The sequence below is a fragment of the Phocoena sinus genome, chromosome 15 (assembly GCF_008692025.1).
Source record: "Phocoena sinus isolate mPhoSin1 chromosome 15, mPhoSin1.pri, whole genome shotgun sequence".
Lineage (NCBI taxonomy): Eukaryota > Metazoa > Chordata > Mammalia > Artiodactyla > Phocoenidae > Phocoena > Phocoena sinus.
Genome location: NC_045777.1, coordinates 84,237,197 through 84,250,107, shown reverse-complemented (window position 1 = coordinate 84,250,107; position 12,911 = coordinate 84,237,197). Strand labels below are relative to the sequence as shown.

General features: G+C 44.1%; 1 protein-coding gene across 7 annotated transcripts in view; it reads right to left on the bottom strand.

Annotated features, from left to right (window-relative positions):
* The window catches only part of RNF216 (ring finger protein 216), a 172,847-nt gene that overhangs the window by 18,955 nt on the left and 140,981 nt on the right, over positions 1-12,911 (bottom strand). For all 7 annotated transcript variants that reach the window (XM_032607108.1, XM_032607102.1, XM_032607107.1 and 4 more), the window contains exons 14-15: positions 12,262-12,359; positions 774-996 (exon numbers count right to left, since the gene is read on the bottom strand). In XM_032607108.1, the coding sequence (XP_032462999.1) occupies positions 774-996; positions 12,262-12,359 (321 nt within the window). The remainder of the gene's footprint in view (positions 1-773; positions 997-12,261; positions 12,360-12,911) is intronic.

The window sequence follows — 12,911 nt, the reverse complement described above, 5'->3', positions numbered from 1 at the left end:
GATGAATAGACTGACACCAAGCATTGTAAATGGATGACCACAACAAAAGCAACAATGACTGCAATTACCAAACACTCACACACTCACACTATGTCATAATATTGACATTCAGTCCAGGAATCCTCCATTGTAACAGCTCCTTTACTCTGCAATGAAAATTGATTTGTATATTTTTTGCCCCTGAGTCCTTGTGGGATTTTTTTTTTTATTCCAACAGAAAGTCACAAAAATTATAGTCACCCTCATCAGTGTATTTGTCTTTATCACCTAAAGATATCATATGGTAAGTTATATTAACAGAGTTCTTAATACTGAGCCATCCTTGCACATCTGGAACAACCTCACTCAGTCACGGTTTCTATTTGCTGATATTTTATTTAAAGAATTTTAAACCTATATTCGTAAGTGAGATAAATCTGTAGATTTCTTTTTCAGGGTTACCTCTGAGAGGTTTTGGTATCAGCATTATGCTGGCTTTATACCAATATATGTAAAACATTCGTTTACTTTTCTATCCTCGGAAGTATTTCAAATGGCATAGAAAAATTTTATTCCCTAAAGGATTAAAAGAATTTGCTCATAAACTGTTGCAGAATGCTTTCTGAGGAGTAGCTTTTTAGCTACTTTCTCAATTTTTGTGTGTAGTTATCTATGCAGTTCCCTATCTTTTCAGGATTCAAAATGTGTTATGTATGTACAAAATCTCTTTTTGTCATATTACGTTATAGATACTTTTTCCCTACAAAGCAACATGTAGCCATGCATTCACTTACAGTGGGGTCGGTCCAGAGGGAGCATCTTGAACACTCCTGGCAAGGGGCTCCTGGGGAGCGAGGATGCTGGCAGAAGTGGTCATATCCATTGATAGATACTCGACAGAGGTAGCACATTTGGGCACCGCAGCGGCAAGACATGCGGTTGCAGCCTTCTGATTTGATGAGGCCGGTCCCACACTTATGGCATTTCCTAATGCGGGCTGCAGTCATCTTTTCTTCACTAAAAAAAAAGAAAACAGGATTGGAGAGAGCACGGAAGATGAAAAAGAAAGAAAAACATTATGGACCTTAAAGTCTTTCTTTCTTTCCACAGATAATGACTGCTTGGCTCTTTTGGTGACATTCGAAGGGTGAAAAGAGCCTATGTTTTGGGCTTCCCTGGTGGTGCAGTGGTTGGGAATCCGCCTGCCAATGCAGGGGACACGAGTTTGAGCCCTGGTCCGGGAAGATCCCACATGCTGTGGAGTAGCTAGGCCTGTGTGCAACAACTGTGCCTGTACTCTACAGCCCACGAGCCACAACTACTGAGCCTGCATGCTGCAACTACTGAAGCTTGTGTGCCTGCAGCCCATGCTCTGTAACGAGAAAGGCCACTGCGGTGAGAGGCCTACACACTGCAATGCAGGGTGGCCCCCAATCGCCGCAACTAGAGAGAGCCCTTGCGCAGCAACGAAGCCCCAACTCAGTCAAACAAACAAACAAACAAAAAAAGGAGCCTATATTTTGGAGTCTCAGAACTGGCTTCAGTTTTTCAGTTGTATGACCTTGGGTAAATTATTTAACTGCCTCGAGACCCAGTTTCCTCATTTTTAAATTGGGAGAACCAAACTTTCTCATAGTGTTTTTCAAAATTAATTAATTAATTAATTTTAACATCTCATAGTGTTTTTTTTTTTTTTTTTTTTTTTTTGCGGTACGCGGGCCTCTCACTGCCGTGGCCTCTCCCGTTGCGGAGCACAGGCTCCGGACGCGCAGGCTCAGCGGCCATGGCTCACGGGCCCAGCCGCTCTGCGGCATGTGGGATCTTCCTGGACCGGGGCACGAACCTGTGTCCCCTGCTTCGGCAGGCGGACTCTCAACCACTGCGCCATCAGGGAAGCCCTCTCATAGTGTTTTGAGGATTACAGATAAGATACAGGGTACCCTGGGGCAAGTGCCTGGCATCTAGTATTTAGAAAATGATTATTCTATTTGTTATAGGAGTCCCTATAGGCTTAAAATGGAGAGAAAAAACTCAGTGTCTTCCTAAACAATGTTTTTTTATATACACAAAGCTGGATAATGGAGAGCCAGTAAACCTTAGTTACATACACATCTTAGGTTTTTAAATACATACTTGACATAGGGCTGGGGTAGACACAGCTGGGGGCGATCCAATAGCCACCTATGACTTCTTCCTGTTGGCAGAGCTCACTCCTATGACAAACTGGCATGTTGGAATACTACCTTCTCAGACTCCCTTGCAGCTAGGGGATGGGCACACATATGACTCAATCCTGGCCAACGGGAAGCTTGCAGGGAGGCGACTTGTTTCCAGAAGCACTTTTAACTGATATCTAGAGTCAAAATGACAGGTCTTGGCTTGTTTTCAAGAGCTGGCACTTCTGAATTAGTTACTTCTAACGGTGCTGTTCATAACTCTGAAATAACACTTGCCACCTTTGCCTATAATTGCTTATGTGTGTCTTCCTCTGCTGTGCTGAGTTCCTTAAAGTATAAGGCAGAGGCTATGATGCTTGTACCCAAGCTGGCATGAAGAAGTATCATCTTGATGGGAAGGAGTCAAAAGGTATTCCTGCTGAGACCAAGAAGAGCATGAATGACCCCAAGCATGGATAGCCTTGAAGGACTCATCCCATTGCTCGAGAACTTCTCTCCTCTCCAAGTACAAACACAGTGTGGAACCAGGTAATTGCTTCATTGTAAAGAATGTAATAATGTGGGGATGAGTTCTGATCTGCACTCTCCCTCCTAAAGCTGAGGGAATGCAGCCTTCTTCCTTCCACTGCTCCCAGTTTTTCTGCTAATAAGTAAGAGTAGCCAGATGAGCCTGTGGTCAGGCAAGTGTTTTTTTTTTTTTCTTTTTTAAATATACATTTAGGACTTCCCTGGTGGCACAGTGGTTAAGAATCCGCCTGCCAACGCAGGGGACAAGGGTTTGAGCCCGTGCGCCTAGAGCCCGTGCTCTGCAATGAGAAGCCACCGCAATGAGAAGCCCGTGCACCGCAATGAAGAGCAACCCCTGCTTGCCGCAACTAGAGAAAGCCCGCCCACGGCAACGAAAACCCAACACAGCCAACATAAATAAATAATAAAAGATATTTTAAAAAATTATATATAAGAAAATATTTATTTATTTTTGGCTGCGTCGGGTCTTTGTTGCTGCGCACGGGCTTTCTCCAGCTGCTGTGTGCAGGCTTCTCATTGCAGTGGCTTCTCTTGTTGTGGAGCATGGGCTCTAGGCATGTGGGCTTCAGTAGTTGTGGCATGTAGGCTCAGTAGTTGTGGCTCACAGGCTTTAGAGTGCAGGCTTAGTAGTTGTGGCGCACAGGTTTAGCTGCTCCGTGGCATGTGGGATCCTCCCGAACCGGGGCTCGAACCCGTGTCCCCTGCATTGGCAGGCGGATTCTTAACCACTGCGACACGAGGGAAGTCCAGGCAAGTGATTTTAATTACTGATATTTAGAAGACTGTTGTAGAATGCTCCTCAGAAGCCAGATCATATGTGTTTAAAAATAGAAAAATACATTAGGAAATTGGCTGCTATTCATTTCATTTAGGTCTAAGCTTTGAACGGCCCAAAATGAAGGCAGGCAGAACTTTGGCCTGAAAAGAATTTAAACCCAGTTCAAGTTACAGAAGAACAAATGAGTTCTAAGTTTTGCTGAACAGGAAACAAGGTCAAGGAGACAAAAGTTTTAAAAAAGTAAATTTATTATTGTCAACACTGTACACACGTTCATGATTTCAGTTAGCTCAGCAACTGTGAAGACAGTTCTCAATGTTCCATGTTAAGACTCACAAGGTTCTGGGACTTCCCTGGTGGTCCAGTGGGTGAGACTCCATGCTCCCAATGCAGGGGGCCCAGGTTCAATCCCTGGTCGGGGAACTAGACTCCCCCATGCATGCCACAACTAAGAGTTCGCATGCCACAACTAAGAGTCTGCATGCCACAACTAAGAGTCCTCATGCTGCAACTAAGAAGCCCACATGCCACAACTGAAGATCCTGTATGCCGCAACTAAACATGCCACAACGAAGATCCCATGTGCCACAACTGAGACCTGGTGCAGCCAAAATAAATATTCAAAATTATTATTATTTTAAAATAAAGTCCTTGTCTTTTATTTTTTATTATTTTATTTACTTATTCCCCCGCCCCCCCCCCCCCCGCCCCGCTTTTTCAGCTGCACCAGGTCTTAGTTGAGGCATATGGGATCTTTGTTGAGGCATGCGGGATCTTTCATTACAGCACGTGGTCTCTTCGTTGCAGTGCTCAGGCTCCTCTCTAGTTGTGGCGTGTGGGTTGCAGGGCGTGTGGGCTCTGCAGTTCATGGCACGCGGGGTCTCTCATTGAGGCGTGTGAGTTCAATAGTTGTGGCATGCAGGCTTAGTTGCCCTGCAGCATGTGGGATCTTAGTTCCCTGACCAGGGATTGAACTTGTGTCCCCTGCATTGGAAGGCTGATTCTTTACCCCTGGACCACCAGGGAAGTCCCCAAAATTACTATTAAAAAAACAAACAAGACTCACAAGGTTCTGATGAAAAAGTTTCCAATCTGAAAAGCTGTGACCAAAACACAATTACAATTTTCTATGGCACAAACTTTCTGTGTACACGCACCCTGGAGACTGAGGTGTGGCTTTAAGCCATTGCACTCTGCCTGGGGCTGGCTCACGTCTTCCCTGAGCAGCTGCTTAGACTGTAGTGTGGGAGAGGAGTGGCTAAAGAGAACCAAGGTTATATAGTCCTTTCCAGGAAGAGGGTGCATTTGCTTGCTCTGTTCCACCAAGCTGTCAGTCGCCAATGTGAAATAATACTGGGTGTGGTGGGGGAGAAATGGATGGAGGAGGGGGCTTCCCTGGTGGCACAGTGGTTGAGAGTCCGTCTGCCGATGCGGGGGACGCGGGTTTGTGCCCCGGTCCGGGAGGATTCCACGTGCCGCGGAACGTCTAGGCCCGTGAGCCATGCCCGCTGAGCCTGTGTGTCCGGAGCCTGTGCTCCGCAGCGGGAGAGGCCATGGCAGTGAAAGGCCCGCGTGCCGAAGAAAAAAAAAAAAAAGAAAAAGGTGGAGGAATATGAAAAACACATACAACTCAGCATGGTTATAATGTTCAAATAGCTACTCAACACTGCAAGGATATCTATTCAAGTCCTTTGTTTTTGCAAAAGAACAGAACTAGATAGGGCCAGAATGGCCCTGTACCATAAAAGGACTGCTATTATGGGATGTGGTGACCACCTATGCAGTAATGTGAAAGTGCGAAATGGGACTGGGGAGAAATCATAGATGATTTTTTTGGGAGGAGGGTGATTTGGCAAGAAGATTCTAAACTAGGCAGGAAGCAAACAGCCCTACAGGATGTGATCATTCACAGGAAAGGAAGAGAAGCCTGGGCTGCAGCTGTGTGGACTGACCTTGTGTTCAAACAGGAAGGCTCACTGCCCTCCTCTACATAACCAATCAAGATCCTACAATTCCATGATTATTTGTTCTCACCACTATTTAATTACGTTGGAAACTCCTTTTGGGAGCTGTCCTTATTTCTTGTAGCATACACTATTCAAAATCGTAAGTGGCTTTCCTCCGTGAGCATGTGCATGCATTTTTCTGGTGATAATGTGCACATAAAATTTGCCATTTTATCTCCTTGAAAGTGTACAATTCAGGGACATTTAGTATATTCCCAACGTTGTGCATCCATCACCATTACCTAGTTCCAGAACATCTTCGTCACCCCCAAAGGAAACTGTACCTATTAAGCACTCACTCTCCCCAATCCCATTTCCCCTGCAACTGCTCATCTGCCTTCTGTCTCTAACGGTTTTGTCTATTCTGTACATAGGCAAATATCCATAAGCCTATGAATACTTTATATAAAAGGAATCATACAAGATGTGGCCTTTTGAAACTGGTTTCTTTCACTTAGCATGTTTTGAAGGCTCATCCACAGTGTAGCCAAATATCTTCATTCCCTTTCCACGGCTGAATAATATTCCACTCTATGGATATACTACACTCTGTTTACCATCATCAGTTGGTGGACATCTGGGTTGTTTCCTCCATTTGGCTATTGCAAACAGTGCTTCTAACGAACATTCTTGTACAAGTTTTGCTGGAATACCTGCCCCATCTTATACCACTTATTATGCTGTATCTTATGATTTAGCAATAAACTGCTTATGATTCCCTGTGTGTACCCTGTGCCTACAAAAAGTGATACCAGATTCCTGTGAGCATCTTTGAGAGAGGCACCACCATCAAGGGGTGCTGATTCTCAATAAATCTCCTTTTACTTCTCTGTCTGGACTGTATAGAGGAATGGGTCTTGGAGAACACTGCATTACTATAAGCCTAATCAGGTGCTGACTCTGATTGCAGCTGCTGTTCCAGATGTCATTTCTTACCAGAGCAAATAAACATAACCTCTGGCAACTGGTATGCAGCCAATGATCCGGAAAATGCTTTTATTTTCTGACCAATAAGCCGAGAACACCAGAAGCAGTTGGCAAGGACCTTGATCATCTGTCAACCAACAGACAATCCACTGGACCACTATTCTAATGACATGCAAATAGAACCCAGTTAACAGGAAGTAGCAGGTACTTTACGATACATCAATATGGTGTATGTATGCCAGAAGGTGGGAGATAGATCTCTTGAAAATACAGAGATCTCTAATCTCTATGAATCTCTGGTGGCCTGGAGGTCATGTGCATATATATCAGGCTATTCCTTCCAAAGGTACGCACACATTGCTGTTATGTTGTATCCCCTACCACAAAGAAAGAAGTCAGACGTTTGGGAGGCCTTTCTGGATTTTGGAATTAACATATATCACATCTGGATACATGGTTCTGATCCATTTACTGCTGATACAAAAGGCCAGGTTTAAGTAGGGTCTAAACCAAGAGAAGTCTTCCAGCTGCTATTGGACCCAGTGGTGTTCCAAGTGTCTACGGCAGACCAACATGCTGAACAGAGCTCGTAGCAGGAACTGACAGGAGAGTCAGAAAGGGGGCTGTGCTTCAAAAAGTAACCAACTCTGGGAATTCCCTGGTGGTCCAAAGGTTAGGACGTGGCACTTTCACTGTGGAGGCCCGGGTTCGATCCCTGGTTGGGGAACTAAGATCCTGAAATCTGTACAGTGTAGCCAAAAAAAAAAAAAAAAAGTAACCAAGTCTTCTCCTTCTGAGAAACATCTCTGGGTCTGTGACCGAGTCTTGGAGTAGAGTATAGAGTATAGAGTATGCTCTATACTTTACAGATAAGGAAATTTAGGCACAGAAAGATTTAAAAATTTGCCTAAGGTTCTTAACTACAGCTATCCAGGGTGAGCACTCAATAAATCTGTACTGACTTCATGAATAAGACATCCTTCTTCAAGGCAAAACAAAGGCTCAAACAGCAACAACAGAAATCATCCGTTCCTCCCAACTCAAACTAGATATGACATGTCCACAATAACCAGAACAGATCTGGGGGGAGCTGGCTCGTAAACCGGCTGAAAGACAATTCCAAATGAGAAGTTTAAAGTGTTTTAGGCAATAGCACAACTGCTAGAATACTGCCAGACACGATGATGACTTTGAAAAAAGAACATTTTTTGACATGTTCATCACTCAAGGCCATGCCACTGGTCAGGGTGGTGGTCACTCTAAAATATAAAGGCTGGCTGACAGGGATAAGCCTGGATGTGACGAAGCGATACCAGATTTTTCTAGTTGGCGTGGTATTTGTGATTACTATGTATGTGGCTGAATTAGTTTTCTTTTGTTTACTGTAACCTTAATCACATCTGCAAAGCCCTTTACCATGTGAGATTAAAAACAAAACAAAACAGAACAAACCACAGGTTCTGGGGATTAGGGCATGGATTATCTTTGGAGGCCATTTTCTCTTCTCTAACACAGTCTGCCCTCTGGCTTCCAAAGACTGATATCCATCCCACATGCAAACTACAGTGACCTCATCTCAAGGACCCCAAAGATCTCATCCAGTATAACATCAACTCAAATTTCATCATCTAAATTAGGTATAGATGAGACTCTGGGTATGATCCACTATGGGACACACTTCCTCTCCATTTGTGGGCCTGGGAAACTAAAGAAACAAATTATCTGCTCCTAAAATACAATGATGGGACAGGCCTAGGACAGCATTTATAGATATTCTGGTTCAAAGGGGGAGAAAATGGAAGGAAAAAAGGAGTCACCATTCCTAATAAATTTAGAAATCCAGCTGGGCAAACTCCCTTATATTTCAGCTCTGAGCACAATCCTCTGTGGCTCACAGCTCTGTTCATGGCTTGAAGAGGAATAATCCTTCCTTTTTCAAGAAAGGTAGCATATGTTTGCAGCTGAGTAGTTTTTAATCAGCCTGTTTGCTGCTTATAGAATTTTGGGGGTCTGACAGACTTCTTTCATTTTGTACTGTCTCTTTCAGTCCAACCTGGCAGTGTTTCTACTGATATAAAATTCTCAAGAACCTTGTGGGTCTCCCATGTATGTCACAGGGATTCATTCCATTAAGACATGAAGCTCAGGGGCTTCCCTGGTGGCACAGTGGTTAAGAATCCGCCTGCCAATGCAGGCGACACAGGTTCGATCCCTGGTCCGGGAAGATCCCACATGCTTTGGCGCAACTAAGCCCATGCACCACAACTACTGAGCCTGCACTCTAGAGCCCACAAGCCACAACTACCGAGGCCCGCGTGTCTAGAGCCTGTGCTCCACAACAAGAGAAGCCAATGCAGTAAGAAGCCCACGCACTGCAACGAAGAGTAGCCCCTGCTCCCCGCAACTAGAGAAAGCCCGTGCACAGCAACGAAGACCCAACACAGCCAATAATAAATAAATTTATTAAAAAAAAAAAAAAAAGACATGAAGCTCATTCACAGATATTTCCTTGATAATCCCATCTCTACTTTTGGCTTCTGCTTAGATGGCTGAGGGATAATGCCCGAGTTTCCTAGAGGCTCCCTGGTTACACTGAGGGGATCTGTGAGTCACTCTCTCAGGCTCTTCAAAGAGCCTTTGTGTGACTGAACACTCTGACATTCTCAAGGCAGCCTTGGTTTTTTTCTCTAGAGCATGCTTTTCCTGACAGTCAATCTCTTAATTTTAGGGTCTTTTATCATCTGGAGAGTATGAGATTTTCAGAAACAATCAAGCCTGTTCCTTAAAAAAAAAAAATCTATTTATTTATTACTTTTGGCTGTGTTGGGTCTTCGTTGCTGTGTGCAGGCCTTGTCTAGTTGCGGCGAGCAGGGGATACTCTTTGTTGCAATGCACAGGCTTCCCATTGCGGTGGCTTCTCTTGTTGCAGAGCAGAGGCTCCAGGCATGCGGGCTTCAGTAGCTGTGGCACGCGGGCTCAACAGTTGTGGCTCGTGGGCTCTAGAGTGCAGGCTCAGTAGTTGTGGTGCACGGGCTTAGTTGCTCCATGGCATGTGGGATATTTCTGGACCAGGGCTCGAACGCTTGCCCCCTGCACCAGCAGGTGGATTCTTGACCACTGCGCCAGCAGAGAAGTCCCACCTGTTCCTTTGTGTTAACAGCTCTCCTCTCAGTCTATCTCTTTCCACTTGCATTTTCTACTCTTCAATACTGTGCTTGGGGGACTTCCTTGGTGGTCCAGTGGGTAAGACTCTGTGCTCCCAATGCAGGAGGCCTGGGTTCAATGCCTGGTTGGGGAACTAGATCCCGCATGCATGCCTCAACTAAGAGTCCGCATGCCACAAATAAAGATCCTACATGCCAAAACTAAGACCCAGCAGAGACAAAAAAAAAAAAAAAAAAAATACTGTGCTTGGAAACCTCAGTTAAATGTCGTTTCACCATTTACAAGTTCTACTTTCTTCATAATTGCTGGACACAAGTCAGCTAAGCTTTCTGCCATTATATAACAAGGATTCCCTTTCCTCCAGTTTTCAATAACATGTTCTCCATTTCCTTCTGAGTCCTCACCAGCACTGCCTTTCGTGTCCATATTTCTACTAACAGTCTGTTCATGGTGATTTAAGTGTTCTCTCAGGTAATTTAGGCTTTGCCCATAATGGTCCTCACTTACTTCTGAGTCCTCAATGGTGGTTTCCAATGTCTGTATTTCTACTAATGGTCTGTTCAAGGCAATCTATGTATTTTTTTATCATGCTTCTCAAAATTCTTCCAGTTTCTACCCATTGCCCAATTCCAAACCCATTCCTACATTTTAAGGTATCTGTTACAGCAGCATTCTACTTCTGGTTCCAAAATTTATTTTCTATTGCTGCTATAACAAATTACCACAAACTTATTAGCTAAATATAACACAAATTTATTATTTTATAGTTTTATAGGTCAGAAGTATAGCATGGATCTCATCAGACTAAAATCAAGGTGCTGGTGGGCTATGTTATCTACTGGAGGTTCTAGGAGACAATCTGTTTGCTGCTCATCTGGAATGTCAGAGGATTCAGTTCTTTGAGGTTGTAGGACTTGAAGTCCCCATTTTCTTGGCAGCTATAAACAGAAGGTTATTCTCTGCTTCTGGAAGCTCTCACGTTCCTTGGCTCATGGCCTTCTTCCTCTACCTTCACAAAGAGCAACAGGAGGTAAAATTCTTCTTGTGTCTCTCTGACTCTTTGTCCATCATTCCATCTTTGTCTGATCAGAGAAAAGCTCACTCTGCTTTTAAGAAGTCATGTGATTAGACTGGATTTACCTGGATAATTCACGATAATCTTCCCTATTTCAAGTTCCATAACCTGAATCACATTTGGAAAGTCCCTACTGCCATGTAATGAAATATATCCAAAGATTTATAGGTTCCAGAGATTAGGACATGGGACATCTTTGGGGAACATTATTCTGCCTACCAAACCTGTGGCAAACAGCGAAGTCATGGAGCCATTTGCCTAGGTTCAAATTCCTGCTACGCCAATTACTACCTGTGTGACCATGTCTACTTGGGCTCTCTGTGTGTCAGTTGTGTCATCTGTAAAATGAGGATAATAGTACCTATCTGTGGTGGAGACCTGGAGACTGTTAACTGCCCCAAATAGCCATTTCCCACTTTATTTTCTTGGTCACAAAACCCACTCCTTACCCTTCAAATTTAAGCTGGAGTAAAATTCGGCCAGCTAGAAACTATATATGGTATCTGCCTTGGAGCCAGGTTGTGGCCATATGACTCAGTTTAGACCAATAGGGTATGAGCAGAAATAATATATATAATTTCTGCTTCACTTAAAACTTAGAAGCTGCCTGCCTGGCAACTTGTCTCTGTCTCTCTCCTTTTCTACGGGCTGGAGTGCAAATGTGGCTGCAACCTAGTCACAATTATGCAGATAAGAACACCACCTTAGTGAAGCCACGAGATCAAGAAACCTAGGTCTTTGAATGACCTCATGGGACAGATCTGCCCCACCTGCCAGGCAGGGCTGGACTATCATATGAGAGAGAAATAGACTTCTGCACTATATAAATCAATGTATTTAATAGCTGTAAAGTGCCCAGACACGTAAGGAGTGCTATACAGTGATGTTCTTCTTACTGACTGCGTTATTTTGAATTCTGGAGGTTGTAATTCTACTCAATGTCTCAGGCCACCGCCTCCTACAGAAAACAGATGAGCAACAGCAGTGCAATGTGACTTAATTAAAATGTGTAATAAGGGACTCCCCTGGTGGTGCAGTGGATGAGAATCTGCCTGCCAATGCAGGGGACACATGCTCAATCCCTGGCCCAGGAGGATACGACATGCCGCGGAGCAACTAAGCCCGTGCGCCACAACTACTGAGCCTGTGCTCTAGAGCCTGTGAACCACAACTACTGAAGCCCGCGCGCCTAGAGCCTGTGCTCGGTAACAGAAGCCACTGCAATGAGAAGCCTGCGTACCGCAACGAAGAGTAGCCCCTGCTCGCTGCAACTAGAGAAAAGCCTGCGCACAGCAATGAAGACTCAACGCGGCCAAAATTAAGTTAATTAAAATGTGTAATAACACATTTTATTTAAACAGTAAAGAGAAGAGGAACCGAAAGTTATTGAATTCATACGTGCCAGGCATTTACTATGTTACATTTGACCGAGAAATAGTTCTAAGAGGCTGCAGAGATGAGGAAACAGAGGCTCAGGGGTTAGGTCCCTTCCTTGAGATCATTCTAGCCTGGGGTAGCTTCAGAGCTTATTTTTCCCACAATATTCACTGTCCCCTCTGCCCAAAAGGCAGGTTAATGGGGGAGTTGCAAATCAGTCAATAAGCCCCCCTGAATCATGTTACTCACATAGATGTTCGGTACTTGATGTCATCTTTTTCAGCCAGTTCTTCACAAGTGAGACCGTTGTGCTCTTTCCAGAGTCCCTGACACTTCCTACAGGTTTCCTGGGGAAAAAGGAGAGACACAAAGACAGCTCTTGGTGAGTAGACACCATATACGTCTCTGTTTAACCATCGGGAATGCGAAACAAGCTTCACTTGGCTTGATTCTTTCAGAGGATCTCTCTCCTTTTCAGCAGGGATATTTCTAAATACATCTCAAAAGAAGATGTAAGAATCATTATAAGAAAGCATGGGGAAATTTTTCTCTCCTTGGATCAAAAGAAAGTGTCGCTCCCATCACCCAAGGTTTATAAGGTTTTCTAAAATGCCAGGAGTCACCTGAAACACTACATAAGATAAATTTATGTGATCTTGGTTTTTTAAAAATAAAATACTGTGAGCTGCTTGAGGTCTGGTTCTGCCCAGCGTTCCAGTGTTGGTCTGGCACAGACCACTTGTGTTGAATTGAAGTGAAGAACAGTCTAGATAGGGGTCCTTAGGGGAGACATTCCCTCAGTCATCCCTCACTCATAAACATGGATATCATCCTCCATAGCTTAACTTCATTTATAAACATAAATTCAAAATAATTACTAATTTTTATTCTAGGACTCT